This window comes from Myotis lucifugus, unplaced genomic scaffold (genome assembly GCF_000147115.1).
Source record: "Myotis lucifugus unplaced genomic scaffold, Myoluc2.0 scaffold_3, whole genome shotgun sequence".
Lineage (NCBI taxonomy): Eukaryota > Metazoa > Chordata > Mammalia > Chiroptera > Vespertilionidae > Myotis > Myotis lucifugus.
In genome coordinates, this window is record NW_005871051.1 from 18,321,509 (window position 1) to 18,340,960 (window position 19,452).

General features: G+C 43.8%; 1 protein-coding gene and 1 pseudogene across 1 annotated transcript in view; one reads left to right on the forward strand and one right to left on the reverse strand.

Annotated features, from left to right (window-relative positions):
* Window positions 1–135: 135 nt before the first annotated feature.
* LOC111827366 lies at window positions 136–1,688 on the reverse strand (annotated as a pseudogene).
* A 3,537-nt stretch (window positions 1,689–5,225) lies between these two features.
* TTLL4 (tubulin tyrosine ligase like 4) overlaps window positions 5,226–19,452 on the forward strand; it is a 30,227-nt gene continuing 16,000 nt past the window's right edge. Inside the window, 3 exon segments of the mRNA XM_014462776.2 lie at window positions 5,226–5,474; window positions 17,547–17,764; window positions 17,766–19,123. Coding sequence (XP_014318262.1) covers window positions 17,642–17,764; window positions 17,766–19,123 — 1,481 coding nt within the window. The 5' untranslated portion in view covers window positions 5,226–5,474; window positions 17,547–17,641.

Genomic DNA, 19,452 nt, shown 5'->3' on the forward strand with positions numbered 1-19,452 from the left:
ATTCAGCATATATTTCCTGAGTCCCGTATTCCAGAAACTTCTAATTACTGGAGATAAAGCAGTGCCTGTCTGAAACAGACTTACCATTCCGGTGGGGGAGACGGAACTTAATCCAAATGAGTGAATTTTCCTGTATATAGTCCGTAGGAAAGTAATAAAAACGGGAGAAAAATAAAGCAGGGAAAAAGGATGAGGAGTGCTGAGTTAGAAATGGTCAGGGTAGGCCTCACTGAGAAGGTGACATTTCAGCAAAGACTTGAAGGACATGAGGGAATGAGCAGTGCAGCTATCTGAGGGGACAGCAGAGAGAATGATCACCTCAAAGGCCCTGAGGTAGAAGCAGGCTTGGCCTGCTTGTGGAGCCAGTTTAGATGGAAGAAGTGAAAAAGGGTGAAATAGTGAGAAATGAGGACAGGAAGGTAATGGGGCCCAGATGTTCTAGGCCTTGTAGATCTTGTACTTTGAATAGAGTAGGGATCTATTGAAGAGTTTAAAACAGAGGAGGGCTGTGATCTACCTTATGTTCAAAAGGATTGCTCTTTATTCTGGTGTTGTGAATGGACTCTGAGGAGTCGGGAAGATGGGAAGTAGGGTAAGCAGTTAAGAGGCTATTGTAGTAATCCAGGTGAGAGAATGGTATTCTGGACTGGGGTGGTACCAATGGAATGGTGAAAAGGAGTCATATTTTGAATCTATTTTGAACATGGAGCAAGTATGATTTCGGGACTGATTGGATGTGGGGGTGTAACAAAGGAAAGCCGGCAAAGATGTCTACAAGGTTTTTGGTCTGAGCAATTGGAAAGATAGAATTGCCATTAACTGAAATGGGGAGGCTATTAGTGGAGTGGTGGTAGGTGGGAAAACACAAGTTCAATTTTGAGCATGTTAAGTCTATTAGTTGGAAATTTGCAAACACACACACAAAAGTAGAGAGATTAGTCCAGTGAACACCCTCACTGCTTCAGCAGCTATCATATTGTATCTGTTCTTTTTTCACTCAGGTATTTAAAAACAAATGCTGGGCAACATAATGTTACCTATGAGTACTTTGGCATATATCTCTAATAGATCAGAACTTCTGTTTTCGTTTTTAACAAAACCACAGTATTTCAACAAGACTTGCCTGGATTTAGACAAATACAATATTGTGGTTTAAATTTTGTTTTTTTTAATGTACACAGTCTTTCTTTCTTGTGAGTCCTGATATCCAGAAACTAGGCCTACATCCAAGACCCTCAGTACAGCATCTGGTCATTCAAGCTTCAGGGCTGGGGTCATTAAGTGGCCAGTCACTCCTGTCCAGTTTTCATATGGCCCAGAGTCATCAGGAGGCAGGAAGTGGCTGTGCCAGCACAGTTGTGGGTGGGCTCTGGGGCTGCACCTGCTCAGCGCAATGCAGGAAGTGGCGCACCTGCTCCACATAGTTGCCTGTAGCTGCCTCATTCCGTGGCAGACACTCCTTGAAGGCCTCAAAGGGCTCCGCACAGGTTTGGCAGATCTGATGGATAACTGGGTGGTTGGAGGTGCATCGAGCAATCCTCATCTTGAGGTGGTGACAGTCCCGCTGCCAGGGCTTGGTGGCCACACATTATCCATACTGGTCCACCTCCCGGCTATAGTGGCAGGCAGTGTACCTCTAGCCCCCCCTGCATGTTGAGGCAGGTGGCAGGGGAATCAGTCTGGGGGAAGCGCCCACCTTTGCTGGTGTCCCAGCATTGTATTTTTTGAAAATATATTTTTATTGATTTTTTTAGAAAGAGAGGAAAGGAGAGAGAAACATCAATATGAAAGAAACATCGACCAGTTGCCTCCTGTACACACCCGACCAGAGATTGAACCCGCATCTTGGGTATGTGCCCTGATGGGGAATTGAACTAGCAACCTTTTGATGCACAGGACAACGCTCGACCAACTGAGCCACAACAGCCAGGGCCAGTATTGTATTTTAAAGTCTCAATTTTCCTCCTAAAAGATAACCCAGGAGGAATTACCTTATGAAAGAATTATTTTTTTAAATCTTCACCCAATATTTTTCCATTGATTTTTAGAGAGAGTGGAAGAGAGAGGGAGAGACAGAGAGAAACATCGATGTGAGAAAAACACAATTGGTTGCCTCCTGCCTGAGCCCCAACCAGGGCCTTGAAAAATGAAGACAGGAACCAAGCAACCAAGGTATGTGCCCTTGACCAGAATCGAACCCGGGACACTTTGGTCCTCAGGCCGATGCTCTATCCACTGAGCCAAACTGGGTAGGTGTTTTTCCCCCCAAAGTATTGATTAAATACTAGCTTGAAGTATGCTTATTTGGTACATAAACAATATAATGTAGGGAAATTAAATATACATATCCAAACTTTAGGCTATCGCATAAAACACTATTTAGTCACTTTATGAGGAGGCATAATAAGAAAACATGTTCCTATTCTTGTGAGCATAAAATCTAAAGGATTAGAATTACGAAAACAATTTTGCATTTAGCAATCATTTCACAAAGTGCTGAGAGGATTTGGAGTGAGTGGTCTGAGTAGTGCTTGGAATTCAGAGAATGTCTGGGAGGTTTGAGGATTTGTGCCTGTGTTTGGTTTTTTGTGTTTATGAATGTATATATATGTGTTTTACTTTTCTTGGGGGGACAGGGAGCTTAAAGTTTTCAAACATACACAAGTACAGAGAATAGCAAACACCCCCATACCTTGATCCCACAGATTCAGCTGTTATCAGCATTTTGCCACACTGGTTCTATCTATTCCTTTTTCAAGTTTGTCATTGCTATAGTTTAAAAAAACTATTTGAAATAATTTTAAATTTAAAGAAAAGTTGTAAGAATAGTACAAATAACGCCCATACTCCCTTCACCCAGATTCATTAACATTTTACCACAATTAGTTTTATATTTTTCTGAACCACTTAGAAGTTGTAAATATTATGCCCTTTTACCCTTAAATACTTAAGTGTGAATTTCTTAAGGTCAAGTATATTCACTTATATAACCACAGTATAATGAACAAAATCAGGAAATTTAAAATTGTTATAATACTATTCACTAATCTATAGCTCATGTTTGAATATTGCCAATCATTCTAATAATGTTCTTTATATGTTTTTTTCCTGGTCCAGAAAAGATCATGATTTGTGTTTGGTTGTGGTATGTCTTTAGCCTCTAATCTAGAACCATTCCTCATCCTTTCTTTGTCTTTTATTTGATTCCGGTTTAAATTTTTGTCAGAAAACACTACATAGTGATGATGTGTCCTTAGTACATGTAATCAGGAAGCTGATGATGTTGCTTTTTTCCGTTGTTCACTTGGCTATGGTAGGCTGAGCAAATTTCTGTAGCTATAGCTTTTTTAAAAAAAATATATTTTATATTTTAGAAAATAGATTACAGAAAAATTGAGCAGATAGGAGTAGGACAGAGTTCACATATTAAACTCATCCTATACACAATTTCCCCTATATTAACATCTTACATTATTATGATACATTTGTTACAGTGAACCAAAATCTATATGTCATTAACTAAAACCCATATATATTTAGATTTCTTTTTTTTTTTAAATATATATATATATTTTATTGATTTTTTACAGAGAGGAAGGGAGAGGGATAGAGAGTTAGAAACATTGATGAGAGGAGAAACATCAATCGGCTGCGTCCTGCACACCTCCTACTGGGGATGTGCCTGCAACCAAGGTACATGCCCTTGACCGGAATCAAACCTGGGACCTTTCAGTCCGCAGGCTGACGCTTTATCCACTGAGCCAAACCGGTCAGGGCTATTTAGATTTCTTTAGTTTTTATCTAATGTTCCTTTTCTGTCCCAGTTACAGTTGTCTCCTTGGGTTCCTCTGTCTATATCAGTTACTCAGGAGTTTCTCTCTCTCTCTTTTTTTTTTTTTTGTTAAACCTCACCCAAGGATATTTTTACATTGATTTTTAGAGAGTGGAAGGGAAAAGGGAGGGAGGGTGAGAGAGAGCGAGAGAAAGAAACAGAAACATTGATGTAAGAGAAACATCACTTGGCTGCCTCCTATACATGCCTGAACTGGGGAACCTAAAACCTAGGTATGTGCCCTGACTGGAAATCGAACCCACAACCTTTTGGTATACAGGGTGATGGTCTAACCAACGAAGCCACTGGGCCAGGGCTCTTGTGTTTGTTTCTCTTTATTTCCTATAACCTGGAAATTGGAGCCAAAAGCTCGATTAGATTCAAATTCATCTTTTAATTTCTCCACAGAAATACACTACCTAAATATTACTGTGTAGTTCAAATTGCATCACATCAGATGACATAATTTATAGCTGTCCCACCTTTCAGCATCCTTCCAGTGTAAAGTTCCATCAATTTTCTAATGATTTTAGCATCCATCAATGACTGTTGCTTAAATCAATTATTTATTAAGCATTCTTGCTCTGGTCCAGATTGTTTTCATTAGGTTAGTTTAATCTTTTATTGTCCTCCCCTGTTTTTCCTGGAGCAGACTGTTTAGAAAAGATTTCACCGTCCAGCTCTGTTTAGATCTCCAAATCCCGGAGGTCTGGGGACCTTTGAGACCGAGGGGGCATGATCTGTCTTGTTGAGGTGAATTAACCTAAGGTAGTGTTTCCTACAGTTCACACTTGAAGCACATAAAGCAGGTGGCTCTAGTTGTAACTGTGGGTGGGTTGCGGTTAAGGGAAGTTCGGTTGGAGGAAACCGAATTTCAGTGGATCTGGCAGTCTCTCCTTTCCTGGGGTCAAAGTCAAATACGTTTACTTGAAAGACCTACTAAGAATATTATTTAAACCCTAACCGGCTTGGCTCAGTGGATCCATCGTCGGCCTGCGGACTGGAGGGTCCCGGGTTCTATTCCGGTCATGTATCTTGGTTGCAGGCACATCCCCGGTGGGGAGTGCGCAGGAGGCAGCTGATAGATGTTTCTCTCTCATTGATGTTTCTAACTGTATCCCTCTCCCTTCCTCTCTGTAAAAAATCAATAAAATATATTTTTAAAAATAATATTCTTTAATAAGGCCTTCGCTCTTTTATTTTAGAAGGGCGAATTAAAGCACAGCCAATGAAAGGGTCCGTACAGGTTAGGTAAAATCAGGGCAGGGAGAATCCTGGGGGAAGGCTTTCAGGGATTTAATCTCGGAACTACACCTCCCAGAAGCCCGCTCTCCGGTTCCCACCGCCCAGAAGCGACTGCGCGTGCGCGAGGCCAGTGAAGCCCTGCCCTCGCCAGCCCCACTAACCCCGAGATTCGCGCGCTTGCCTCCCTATGGCCGGGATCGCCCCTCCCAGGCCCTCGGTCTGTCTACTGGGGGCGCGCGCAGTGCGTGGCAGGCGGTAGCGGCGCTGGCGGCTGAGAACGCGGGTCGTGCGGCGGAGCGTGGTTGCTAGGGGCGCCTGAGCCCTCCTGCCTGTCCCGCAGGCCAAAGGAGGAAGCCGCGCGGAGCCGGCGCCGAGTCGGGAGAAGCGGGTCCACTAGGTGAGTGTGGCTGCGGAGCCGGAGGAACGACCCTCCGCCGGCCCTCCTCTGCCCCGGTCCCTTCACGCAAGTCCCCGGCCCCCCGGCCGCTTCCGCTCCTGCCCGCCACCTCTCCATCCCCTGGGAGGCCGGGGGCCTCGGCCTCACCGGCCAGGACTTCGAGCCTTGCCGGAACCCGCCTCCCCCTTCGCCGCGCCCGAGAGTTTAGCGGCCCCGCCTCTGGGTACCCAAACCCCGCACGCCCCTCAGCCTAGGCCCCTGGCCGCCTCTTCCCGCCGCTCCGCGGTTTGAATTCTCCCTTGGATGTGAGCCCACGCTCCTCAAGGCTGAATTTAACACGGATCCCACCTTTTTACTTCCCCACCTTCAGTGCCTATAGAAAAAGACGCTCCTAAACTGTAGAGATTCAAACAGTATCTGAGGTCCTGTGGAATCTAACTCTTCATTTATCCACCCATCCATCCCTTCATTTAATCATTCAACAATTTAAAAGAAAAATCAGTAACTATTTAATGAGCCAGGGCACCATGGAAAGCGCTGGGAGGATACGGTGGTCTACGAGACAGGTGTGTTCACGGAGTTTGTAGTCCAGGGGAGGTTTTAATCAATTAAACAAGCATTTGCCATACTGTGTGGGGTGTGCTGCGGTAGAGCATTAGACTAATTTGGAACAGCATTATTCCCATTCCCTGGTCTTCACAGTCCTATTCTGGATCCAAGAAATGTTTTCATCCTTCCTTTATGGAGTCATCCGTCAGATAATCAGCGGTCTCCAACCTTTCGGACCTCACGGACCACCGGTTGGCTACCGCTGCCGGAGGTCCATCTTTCTTACAGCACCTGTTGATTTAGCTAATGGACAAGCTGCCCCTCCTTCTAATACTTTCTTCTTCATCGACACCCACCTGGTCACTAAAATCAGAAAATTAGGATCATTCCAGACTGCTCCTTGTCTCATTCTCCCTATGTCTACTCGGCCACCAGGTTTTGTCACTCTGGAGACCAGACTAGAGATGAGGGACTTACGGTGGTTGCAGTGGGAATGGAGAAGGTTTAGAGAGAAGTTAAAGACGTTTTCTCATTGGCTCCCTGCTTCCCTGCTAAAATTCTTCATATTCAACCCATGCACTGACACTATGGTATTCCCAAACACAAATCTGATGCTATTTTCCTGTTAATTATCTGTGATTTTCCTGCAACACACTCTTCAAATGGTTTTATTCATATATTCTCAGAAGAATTTTAAAAACCATGTATTTCTTGCACATCTTAAAGTGGAATTCAAAAATTTTTGATCACAAGTTTAAATAAGTTTCTTCTTTGTTAAGAGGAAGTAGAGCCCGGCTGGTGTGGCTCAGTGGTTGAGTGTTGACCTATGAACCAGGAGAAGGTTATGGTTTGATTCCTGGTCAGGGCCCATGCTCTGGTTTCTGGCTCGGTCTCCAGTAGGGGGCATGCAGGAGACAGCTGATCAATGATACTCTCTCATCATTGATGTTTCTATTTCTCCCTCTTCCTTCCTCTCTGAAATAAAATTAAAATTATAATTTTAATATAATTTTAAAAATTATATTAAAAAACAAAAAAACATTACATTATTTGAGTTGAGGTCTCTGCAGCACATCCACATAGAAAGGCCCAGGAGACCATTCTGTAGGTTTGGAGCTCGTGACAGAGGTCTGGGTGATGGTAGAAAGTTAAGAATGGAAGAGGTAGTTGTAGTCATGGGATGGAACTGGTTGCTGTGGGAATGTTTGTGATAATAATTGCAGCTGCCATTTATTAAGCGCACTTACTGTGATCCAGGCAAAGTGAGAAGACGGAGCTCAGAGGAACACCAAGGAAGCAGAGAATTTATAGCCAATTAAAAAATGAGTATGTAAATGAAGTCACTTGCTGAAAACTATCTAGATGCAGCCTTAACTTCAGGATCTATCTGATACTCATGATCTTGAGTTTAGCTTTCCCACTAGATTCCTTTATGACCTTGGAATGTTCTGATTGAAGGTTCCCTGGATTTTAGCATAGGATCAGATGCTTTAATCTGTCAGTGAAGTATAGAGAAAAAAATTCTCTTTTGGCAGAACTGGGAAGCCAGACTTGGCATTTTGAAACAAATACTGAGAGTACTAATTTCTTTTAGGCCCTGAAATACAAAGGACATAAGGTGCCCTCCTGGATATATCCTGTGCAGATAGTGGTATTCTTGACCAGAGGTGCCCAGATTTTTGGTCTCAGGACTCCTTAATGCACTTTAAGCTCTTTGAGGTCTTAAATATATATATTTTAGTGTGGGATATATATCTTGACATTTACCATATTAGAAGTAGAAATATTAACTCTTTAGAAATAAGTCCATTACAGGTTAATATAAGTAGCATTTTTTAAATTAAAAAAGCTGTTGTTTCAAAAGATTAGTGAGAAGTATGTCATTGTTTTTACATATATCTTTTTAGAAGACAGTTGGATTTTCATATCTTTTTCTGCATTCATTTGGTTGGGATGTGTTGTTTGGTTGAATTATGAAGAAAATTCATCCTCACACAGATGTTTAGTTGGAAAAAGGAGTATTTCTATAGCCTTTTCAGATAATTGTGGGTATGCTTCTTTGGTACTTCACAAAAGTTAAGAAAGGGTGGTTTGTGAAGGTTAGTTGCAATGTAGAATCTGAAATGATACTAGTGAACTTTTCATACTTTGTTACAGCAAAATCCATTGGTCTATTTCACTTTGACCAGTAACATTGTGTCATAGGTATTTGGAAAATACTGAGTTATGCAGATCTTCCAAATGTTGTCACATTTTACTATACAGCATTAAAAAATCATACCACATTGTCACCACACTCATTAGGAAAATGGTTACATATTGGGAAGCTGTCAAGCTCATGGTGGCAGATACAAGTTTGCCAAAATTCTAATTTTCTCTTGGAAGCTTAAATTTTGTTATTGGCAACAAATACTGTCAGTTGTTTTCCTTGACATGACAGACTCATGTTTTGTTCTCTCCCCCAGAAAATATCTGCCAAATACCAAAGTCTGACTAACCCATCACGTGTGTGTCATTCATTCTTTCAAATAAACAGGGTTCCACGGGAGGTTTTTGCAGTCAGATGTTTGCTGAGACAACCATCATCTCCTGTCTGCACATAAGTGTTTTATATGTGCTTCTCATTTTGTCACACAGAATATTAAAAAGGCATACTTGAGGTTGAGACTTAATTTTTACTGTGTCATCAAGGACAGTCTTAGGTAAAGCTGGCAGTTACTCACTCACAGTATGGTGATGAAGTATGTGGTGATAAAGGACCAAACTTGGTGCCATCGTCTCAATTCCTGCTCAGACACCAGTGTTTTGACCCACCATTGCTTTTGCATCATCAGTGGAAAGACCAGCACAGTAAAAAAAGACAAACCACACCTAAGTTTTGTTATGAATATAGTTCCACTTAGCAGAACTCCTGAGAGGATCTAGGGGTTCCCTCAGATTCTATGGACCATACTTTGAGGACCACTGCTCTAGAGCTTACCTCAAGAGGAGGAAAAGAGGGTACTTTCAAGGCTTCAGGGGAGCATGTCTTCTAATTATGTTATTCATTCAACTGTTTCTTTTTTTTTTTTTTACTTTTCAGTAATTTGTAGATTTACCTCCCTTAGCTCTAGCTGCTGTGAGCTGTATTTTCCCCTCAGGTGTTTTTTTGTTTGTTTTGTTTTTGAGAGAGAGAGAAAGATAGAAACATAGATTTGTTCCACCTGTTCATGAACTCATTGGTTGATTCTTGTATGTGCCCTGACGGGTGATTGAGCCCACAGCCTTGGCATATCGGGACAACACTCTAACCCAGGGGTCCTCAAACTACGGCCCTCGGACCACATGCAAATACAAATATTGTATTTGTTCCCGTTTTGTTTTTTTACTTCAAAATAAGATATGTGCAGTGTGCATAGGAATTTGTTCATAGTTTTTTTTTTTTTAAATATATTTTATTGATTTTTTACAGAGAGGAAGGGAGAGAGATAGAGAGTTAGAAACATCGATGAGAGAGAAACATCAATCAGCTGCCTCCTGCACATCTCCCACTGGGGATATGCCCGCAACGCAGGTACATGCCCTTGACCGGAATCGAACCCGGGACCCTTCAGTCCGCAGGCCGACGCTCTATCCACTGAGCCAAACCGATTTCGGCCATAGTTTTTTTTTAAACTATAGTCCGGCCCTCCAACGGTCTGAGGGACAGTGAACTGGCCCCCTGTTTAAAAAGTTTGAGGACCCCTGCTCTAACCAACTGAGCTGCCTGGCCAGGGCCTTGCCCTCAGTTTTGCCAACTCCTTTTGCAGTGCTCTGTGTTCTGCAGAGCTACATATCTCAACATATGGTACTGACTTTCCCTACTCATTAGGGCTGGGATGGGCGCCTTCCTTTTAAAAGTTCGTTGCTGCCCTGACCGGTTTGGCTCAGTGGATAGAGCGTCGGCCTGCGGACTCAAGGGTCCCAGGTTCGATTCCGGTCAAGGGCATGTACCTTGGTTGCAGGCACATCCCCAGTAGGGAGTGTGCAGGAGGCAGCTGATTGATGTTTCTCTCTCATTGATGTTTCTAACTCTCTATCCCTCTCCCTTCCTCTCTGTAAAAAATCAGTGAAATATATTAAAAAAAATAAAATAAATAAAAATAAATAAAAGTTCGTTGCTAATAATAATAATCATAATAATAATCATAATTTCATTGTTCCTCCAACTTTCTTTAGGGAGATATAGCTTGGGATTTATCTCATAAGATAAAATGAATCTGGTTCCTGTACTCCTCCCCATTCTATCTGGTTCTGCATAAGTCAATTCTATCTTGTAGCACAACTACTGAGCAATTAAAGTAATCTCATCAGAGATCTTTTGAATTGTAGACTCGGAACCATTTCTAATGTCCTGAGTTCCCCTACCGACCAAGGAAACACTTAGATGGAGGAGAAAAAGGAAACTGCAGATCCCAAGAGTCACACACCCTCCTGTAATAGAGGAGAGTGATTCAATCAGTGGCTAATGAATAATTGCTTTCTGTAGAAATAGATACCTTGTCCAAGTTGGTCTGGGCCTGGTCCCTGGAGACTTGGTGATTTGAGACAGCAACCATAGATTTTCAAGCCTAGGCTGCTCATCATTCTCTCTTACTTAAGGAGAAACTTTGAGGCAGAATTACCCCACAAAGAGTGGAAGGCAGAAATAGATAGGCAGTTTCTGAATGCTGTATAAAGATGACAAAGCAGGATGTTGAGATTCCTGAGACTGGATACTTTAGATGGGGAGAGGCTGAAGCCAAGGAAATCTGTCAGGATTCTACTGTGACAGTCCTGCACTTGGTGAAGGGCTGAAAGGTTAGGGATTGAGCTGAGCCAGCCATGCAAATACAAAGAAAGAGATGTTTGAGGCCATTTTATTCATCTTTAGAATGCTCTGTAGTTCTTTACCCTCCTTTCTTGTCCCTTTATTCAAACTTTTAACAGCTTTGTGGAAGTATAATTGACATGGAGCATATCCATCACTCCCAAGTGAATTGTTTTTTTAACTTTGTTTTAGGGAGTCTTAGTACCTCCATGAAGTTGTGAGAGGAGAGTTGGGCAGCATTGCTGAGGAGGAAGCCAAGCTAGGGCAGTGATCTTTCCCTTCTAGCAGATTAGTTCTGCATTTGTCTGTTAGAGATACACAGGGCTTCCCTTAAAAACCTTCATGGAGTTTACGAGGCATATCTATATATATGAAAAGAGAACAGTGGTAAAAGATAGTCTTTGCAAAGTGTCAAATTAGAGGAATCAATACACAGATATTCATGGAGAGAGGGCCTTGAGCTGGGCCTGTAAAAAACGGTAAGATTCAAAAGGAAGAGGCTTATAAAGGCCTGCAGACAGCTTTGAAAGGTTTATTCTAGGAGTTGAGTGTTAAGACCAGCAGAGGATGGAGTTAAAGGGCAGACCCTAGAGATACAGATTTCAGTTCAGTCTGTATGCTGTTGTAATAGTCCAGGTCGTAGGTGGTGGTGGAAATGAAAGGGGAAGCATATTATGAAGAAAGAATCTCATAAGTTTTGTGTCTGGTTTGGCAAAGGAAGAAGTCAGAAGTGACTTAAGTTGTCCTCTAAGGTGACTGAGATAAAGAAGGTTCCACTGAGAGAAATTAGATAAGTCAAGGGTACAGAGCTAATTTGACAAGCTGGATTGAAATGGTTGGACATGGACATGGAGAAGGTGGAGCAGATAGCTGGTGATGAGAACATGAAGCTTGAGAGAGGTCAGGTCTGAAAAGTGACTGTTTTCCTGAAGATAATAGTTAAAATTGTGGGAGCAGATTGGTTTGATGTGGGAGAGGATAAAAGAGAGACACTGTGGAAAATTTTGGAGGGGGCCTCAGCAGGAGGAATAGGTATTATTGAAGGTGTTGGGGGTGGCTGTGGCAGAGTTTTAAGCAGTGAATAAAGTAGCAACAAGGAGATATGGTAAGAGAGGAGCCACATACCTGTTTAATCTGAAGAGTTCCATCTTGTGGCTTTGTCATACCTATTGTAGACACATTTGTTTATTCAGCAAATATTTAAGGAACCCTGATTACATTTTCAGGGCTGGGCATATGCTGTGTGAACAAGGTCCCAGTTCTCATAGAGCGTTCATTGTGAAAGAGAAGAAGACAAATAGCAAAGGAATGTTTAAATAAAGTTTTCATTTTAAAATATAATTAATAAGGTTTTAGATAACAGAAAAATGAAACACGAGGACAAGGTCATGTGATAGGGAATAATCAGGGGTGTAGCAGTGTTGTAGAGGAAACAACAAAGACCCTAGGAACTTGCCTGGTGAGGGGGAAAGTGGCTGATGAGGTCAGAGGGAGAGTCAGGGGTCAGATTACATAGGCCTTGGAGCCATCCAATGGCTTTAAGCTACTTTTTATCAAGAGCACCATGGCCACTGTCTGGAGAATCCTGTCCTATATAATAAAAGCCTAGTATGCAAATTGTCCCCTCTACTGGGAGTTTGACCACTTGCTATGGCGTGTGCTGACCACCAGGGGACAGCGCAGAACATGGCGCTGGCAGTGGGTGGCAGTGGAGGCACTGCCAGCCCTGATGGGCCCCGATGAGAGTGGGACTGCGGCGAGATGGTGGAGCAGGTAAGCAGGCAATGCCAGTCCAAGGCGGGTGTGAATGGGACCTGATCGCCTCCCTGATCGCCCTGCAGATGGTGACCAGTGGTGGCGGCGGGGGGGTGGGGCTGCTGCCGAGCTCCCAGGTGCTGAGGGAGCCAGGCGGGGGCCCGATGACTCAGGCAGAGTGGGATGCGCAGGGGCCTGGGTGCTGCCCAGGGCCCAGAGGTCAGCTGGGACCTGCTCTTCCACTCCAGACGCTTGTGCTTCGATCGCTGGCCAGGCCTAGGAACCGCACCCGTGCACCGGGCCTCTTGTAGATTATAAGAAGTGGTAAGAATAGAAGTAGGGAAACCAGCAGATGAGAGATTATAGTAATTTGGACTAAAGTAATAACTGGAAATGAAGAAGAATAGATGGATTCAAGGACATATATTTGAAGCTGGAAGGACTTGATGATTGAATGAGTGGAAGTGAAGATCTCCTGAGATTAGGGTGAAGTCATTACCACAGGGCATGTTGGGAGTTTCTGTGTTGCATAAACACCTGTCTTAGGGACTTAAGTCGTTCTGCCTGGATATATTTTTTTGTATTGAAGTCTTCTTTGTGCAATTACAGCTTATTTCCTTGTCTCTGACTCCAAAAGATTAATTGACTCTAAAAGGTTACGTGTGGAATACGATTGATCATTCCTGTTTTTTTTAGTCCTCCACCCACTTCCCTTAGCATGACTTTTTACTAAAATCTGACATTCCCATCTAATTTCAAGAAGATTAAAAGATAATGTGTTCCTTCCTTGAATAACAGCAGTAATAGAGAACTCTGAGCTTCCCACACTGTCCCCTTGTTTTCTTGACTCTAGTCCTAAAGTCCTTATTTTAGCATCTAGGTTCCTGTTTTTCAGGTTGGTGCTGACAGCAGCTGCTCTCTCAGTTGAGGGCAAGACAGGACTTGTGTTTTGTTGGGTAGTGAGGTTTTCACAGCATTTCTTTTCTAAAAATCAGAGACTCCCCCCACACTGTGTGTTGATGGGCCCCAGAGAAAGTGCTATTAAACTTCATCTGCCAGGTGTAGTGTGTGCCTTCTTCCTTAAACTCCCCTTAAGCCATAGTTTACAAATTCACTGTCAGATTAGAGTGGAGTGTGCTGGGTGGCTACTTCATCCTAAGGTGGCTGCCTCTAGTGGCTACATTGAAAAGACTTGTGTTTTGGTGAAGCTCTTCATCAGGCATATGACCTCAGTTCAGGTGGATCGCCCAGGCAGGCCTGCTTCAGGTAATGGGACAAGGAGTGAGTTTTATTATATTGGCTTGAATCATTCACTGGTAAAATCCATTCTTGCCAGTCTAATTTCAAAGAAAATTTGAAGTAGATTTTTCTTTTTTAACTTCTTTTATTTTGAAATTATTTCAGACCTGCAAAAAGTTGTAAATAGTACAAAAAAACTCTTTACTTTTACCCAGAGTTATCAAATGTTAATATTTTCCACACTCACTTTATTATTCACTCTTATGTGAACTGTGAACTTTTTTTAATGTTTGAGAGTAATTTCCAGACATGATGCCCCTTTATATCAGAATATTTCCTAGACAGTTCCTAAATATTTCCTAAAACAATGATATTCTCTTACATTGCCACAGTATGTATGATGACCAAAATCAGGAAATTAACATCGGTGTAATACCATCTACTTATATAAAAACCCTGGGTGTAACATCACGGCCAGAAGTGCGACCAATGGAAGGAAGTCAGTCCTGCAGGGGTCATCTTGGAAATGGCTGCTCCCTCCCCCAGCTGTTTCCTGGAGGGCAAGGTTTCAGGCAGGAACCCGCCCTCGGAGCGAGCGTGGAAGTACTGAGTCTTGGGTTGCCTTGCCAAGGGCTGCGCCCTCCCCGAGCTGTTTCCCGCGAGGCCTGAGGGAAGAACTCACCCTCAGAGCGCCAGGAGCGCCTAGCAGCAGTCAGTCCTGGGTTGCTGAGGCGTAGGCCACTGCGTGGTAGAACTCTAGGTCTGGCCCAACAGGGGGCGTGGCCAGCCTTCAAACCAGACCCTGACAGGGAGGAGGCAGCCCCATTCCCCACAGAATCTGCTGTTGGATAGCTTGCTGTCAGTGGCCTGCCAGCCAGGAACCCCATTCACCTGCACCCTGACCCTGACATGAGGGAGGAGGGAGCCCCATTCCTCACGGAATCCACAGGTGGCCAGCTTGCTGTCAGGGGCCTGCCAGCTAGGAATCCTATTCACCTGCATATCTGTATAAAGTTTTAATACATTATATTAGAGGTCGTGGTGGTACTGTTTTACCCACAGCGTCTACAGGAATTGCTGCAAATTTACTTCTCAGTAGAAGCACCTTTCATTCCCAATATAAATTATCGATTCCATTAAATGAAACTTCAATTTCTAGATTCCATATAAACAGTGAAGTTGCTAAAACTATTAAAAAGGCCCAACTTCTCATTATTGATGAATGCACCATGGCATCCAGTCATGCTATAAACGCTGTAGACAGATTACTAAGAGAAATTATGAGTCTGAATGTTATATTTTCGACAATGTCTCAGTATTGTACTGCATGCTATGTGATCGGCCATAGTACAAATGAGTTTAAAGTACTGCAATGCTTGGGGATGTTTCAGAAAGTTGTCTCTTACAACAAATATGAGATCAGAGGATTCTGCTTATAGCGGATGGTTAGTAAAACTTGGAGATGGCAAACTTGATAGCAGTTTTCATTTAGGAATGGATATTATTGAAATCCCCTGTGAAATGATTTGTAATGGATCTATTATTGAAGCTACCTTTGGAAATACTATATCTATAGATAATATTAAATATATATCTAAACGTGCAATTCTTTGTCCAAAAAATGAGCAATTCTTTGTTCAAAAATTAAATGAAGAAATTTTAGATATACTCGATGGAGATTTTCACACATATTTGAGTGATGATTCCATTAATTCCACAGATGATGCTGAAAAGGAAAATTTTCCCATCGAATTTCTTAATAGTATTACTCCTTCGGGAATGCCGTGTCATAAATTAAAATTGAAAGTGGGTGCAATCATCATGCTATTGAGAAATCTCAATAGTAAATGGGGTCTTTGTAATGGTACCAGATTTATTATCAAAAGATTATGACCTAACATTATTGAAGCTGAAGTATTAACAGGATCTGAAGAGGGAGAGGTTGTTCTGATTCCAAGAATTAATTTGTCCCCATCTGACACTGGCCTCCCATTTAAATTGATTCGACTACGGTTTCCATGATGCCAGCATTTGTGATGACTATTAATAAATCACAAGGACAAACTCTAGACAGAGTAGGCATATTCCTACCTGAACCCATTTTTGCACATGGTCAGTTATATCTTGCTTTCTCTCAAGTTTGAAGAGCATGTGATGTTACAGTTAAAGTTCTAAATACTTCATCACAAGGGAAATTAGTCAAGCACTTGAAAGTGTTTTCACTCTTAATGTGGTGTACAGGAGATATTAGAATAAGTTTAATCACTTTATCAGTCATTGTTTGCATCACTGTTGTTTTTCATATCATGTTTTTGTCGTCTTTATATCATGCCTCTGTTGTTATATCCTTTTGTTACTGTTTATTAATAAACTTATATATTATTTTCATATAAATTTTACTAATTTTCTTTCATCTCTCACACTTCTATTATAGAGAAAGGGCAAATAGCAATATTAAAATATCTCTGCTAATTAATTCCCTTTTTAAAAAAATATATATTTTATTGATTTTTTACAGAGAGGAAGGAAGAGAGATAGAGAGTTAGAAACATCGTTGAGAGAGAAACATCGATCAGCTGCCTCCTGCACACTCCCTACTGGGGATGTGCCTGCAGCCAAGGTACATGCCCTTGACCGGAATCGAACCCGGGACCCTTGAGTCCGCAGGCCAATGCTCTATCCACTGAGCCAAACCAGTTAGGGCAATTAATTCCCTTTAAATGTGTGCGAATTTCGTGCACCGGGCTACTAGTCCTATATAATAAAACCCTAATATGCAAATTGACCAAATGGCAGAACGGCCAGCAGAACAACTGGTCGCTATGATGCACACTGACCACCAGGGGACAGATGTTCAATTCTGGAGCTGCCCCTTGGTGGTTAGTGCGCTCCCACAGGGGGAGTGCTGCTCAGCCAGAAGCTGGGCTCATGGCTGGGGAGCGCAGTGGCAGTGGCGGGAGCCTCTCCTGCCTCTGTGGCAGCACTAAGGAACAGTGAGCCAAGCAATAAGGAGCAGCGAGCAGGCGGGTGGTAAGGAGCTAGGGGTACTGGACTGCGAGAGGGCACAGGCCGGGCTGAGGGACCCCTCCCTCCCCATGCAAGAATTTTGTGCACTGGGCCTCTAGTCTATATATATAAAAGGCTAAGCGACCTTCTGACCGTCTGGTAGGTATGATGCGCACTGACCACCAGGGGGAAGCTGCTCAATTCAGGAGCTGCCGAGCTGTGGTCACTTGGCAGCGGCGGTTCTCGGGTGACGCACACCAGAACCAGAGAGGAGGGAGCCCAAATCTGGGGTGCATCACCCGAAAACCACCCTCTCACAATCTGGGACCCCTCGGGGGACAACACTCAGGTAAAGTTGTGAATGTTGAGACAGAAAGATGTTTTTTTGGAGAGAGAGGATAGCACTCTCTGAGTAAGCATGTGAGCAGATTCTCAATGGCAGAGACTTAGAGTCCCATCCCTTGGGACTTTATCAGTTCCAAACCTGTAGCCAGGTTTGATCACATGAGGGCAGCAGGAAGATCACTGAAAACACATTAGGAATCTAGTGTTCTTCTCTCATGGCCCCAAATGACAAGCAAGACTGATCACCCAAGAAATACTGAAGAGGGACTCTTGTTTACCCAAGGACCACTGTAGCATTGTACTTGTCTTCCTGGGACTGTAACATTCCCAACTGCTTCTCTCCCCTTCAGGCTGACAGACTTCAAGGATGCAGCTATTACTGGAGATGTGTGGCACCTTACCTGAGCCAGGCCATGAGGCCATGTTGCCATGATGTGGGCCCCTCATGGCCTCAGCAGGAACTGAATACTACAGTATTGGCCAGGGAAATAGCTTCACGCAGAGGGGTCCCTCTGGCAAAGTATCTGCCCCACCATCTGAGAAACCCTCTGAGGGCAAAGTCTGGTCTTCAGTTTCATCAGCAGGCGAAGACAGTCTGGAAGCTGGAGAAGCACGTAGGCACCCTTTCAGCAGGATTGGACCTACACCTCTTGGGTTTCCCAAACGAGCCAGCGTATTTCTTTTGTCCCAGCACTTCATGTAGCTTTGGGACCACAGCTGCCCTTGCAGGCCACAGCAACACCTGTTACCTGCCTTCTGTCCCGGACTTGTTCAGCAGTACCCTGCTGTACCGCCGCTTCAACCATAGGCACAAAACACATCAGCAGCTGGAGTCTTTCTGCTTACGTTCAAGCCCGTCAAAAAAAAGACCTTTTTCTGTCCCTCAAAAGAGCCTCCTTGTCAGACTCACTGCCAATAAGGCCACTTCTTCCACGGTCTCCCCCATGGCCCAGCCTGTGGCATCCTCATCCATAGATCCATACCTCACACTGGGAGCAGCTGGGGAAAACCCTTCAGGGAAGAGGCTGGCTTCTGCCTTCTCAGGGAAGATCCCATCTCCACTCTCCTCCCCTTCACCCTCCTATAAGCCCATGCTAAATAACTCCACGGGGCCAAATAGCACTAAAGTGCCTTTATCACTGGCCACAGAGGGCCTGAAGCCATTATCCTCACCCAAGATCCAACTTGTGTCCTGGCATCATTCAGGGGGCACTGGAGACTGTGCATTCCAGCCTATTGAACACAAGGTACCCAAGAGCAATGGCATTGTCGTACATGGTGCCCTTGCCCATAGCACCCTGTCTACTCCTAGCTCCTTAGACATGTCTACCACCAGTGTTGCCTCCCCCCAGTACAACCACAGTAACTTAGTCATGAGGATAAAGCCACATCCCTGTGGCCTGAATGGCGACCCTGTTTCCCAGGCTCTGACCAAGGAGGCTCGGTTCACTGAGGCTGTGAGGCAGTTGACTGCAAGAGGCTTTGAGAAGCCGAGGCAAGGCTCCCAGTTTGAACAGTCTTGTTTTGTGAACCCGAGTTTGCAATGGGATCTCCTCAACAGGAACAGGCAGTGGAAACCTCCTGTGGTAGGCCAGCAGTTCCCCCAGGAGGGTGCCCCAGCAGACAATAGGATCCTCCCTGGAGCCTCAGACACCTTGGAGTTGGACAATACAGTCTTTTGTACCAAACGCATCAGCATTCACCTCATTGCCTCACACACCAGTGGGCTCAGCCATAGCCCTGTCTGTGGGTCTGCGGTCGACTCCCCACTACACGGAGAAGACAAGACGCCAGTGCTGCCTTCTCCCCCTCAGCCCTGTGACCTAGCAGATGTGGCCACCCACCTCTCTTCCATCCATTTGGACCAGCTTGGGAAGGAGGAGCCTATAGAAGCCAGGGAGCTGGACTCACCTGCTAAGGATATTGGGTAAGTTGGAGGAAGTTTTTGGTTCATTTAGAGCAGTAGAATATATATGCAAATTCGCTGACACTGGCCCTGTGTCTCTGAAGGTTGGTTTTATTTTTTAGCTGCCCTAGAGTTATGGTTTTCACTTTAGGGCAAAGGTCCACAAGCTTCAGCTTGCAAGCCAAATCCTGCACACTGTCTGCTTTTGTAAAGTTTTATTGAAATGCAGCCTCGACCATTCATTTACTACTGTATATGGCTGCTTTCCTGTTGCTATGGTAGGGTTGAGTAGTTGTGACAGACTGACTGGCTCACAAAACTGAAAATATTTACTGTCTGGTCCTTTAGAG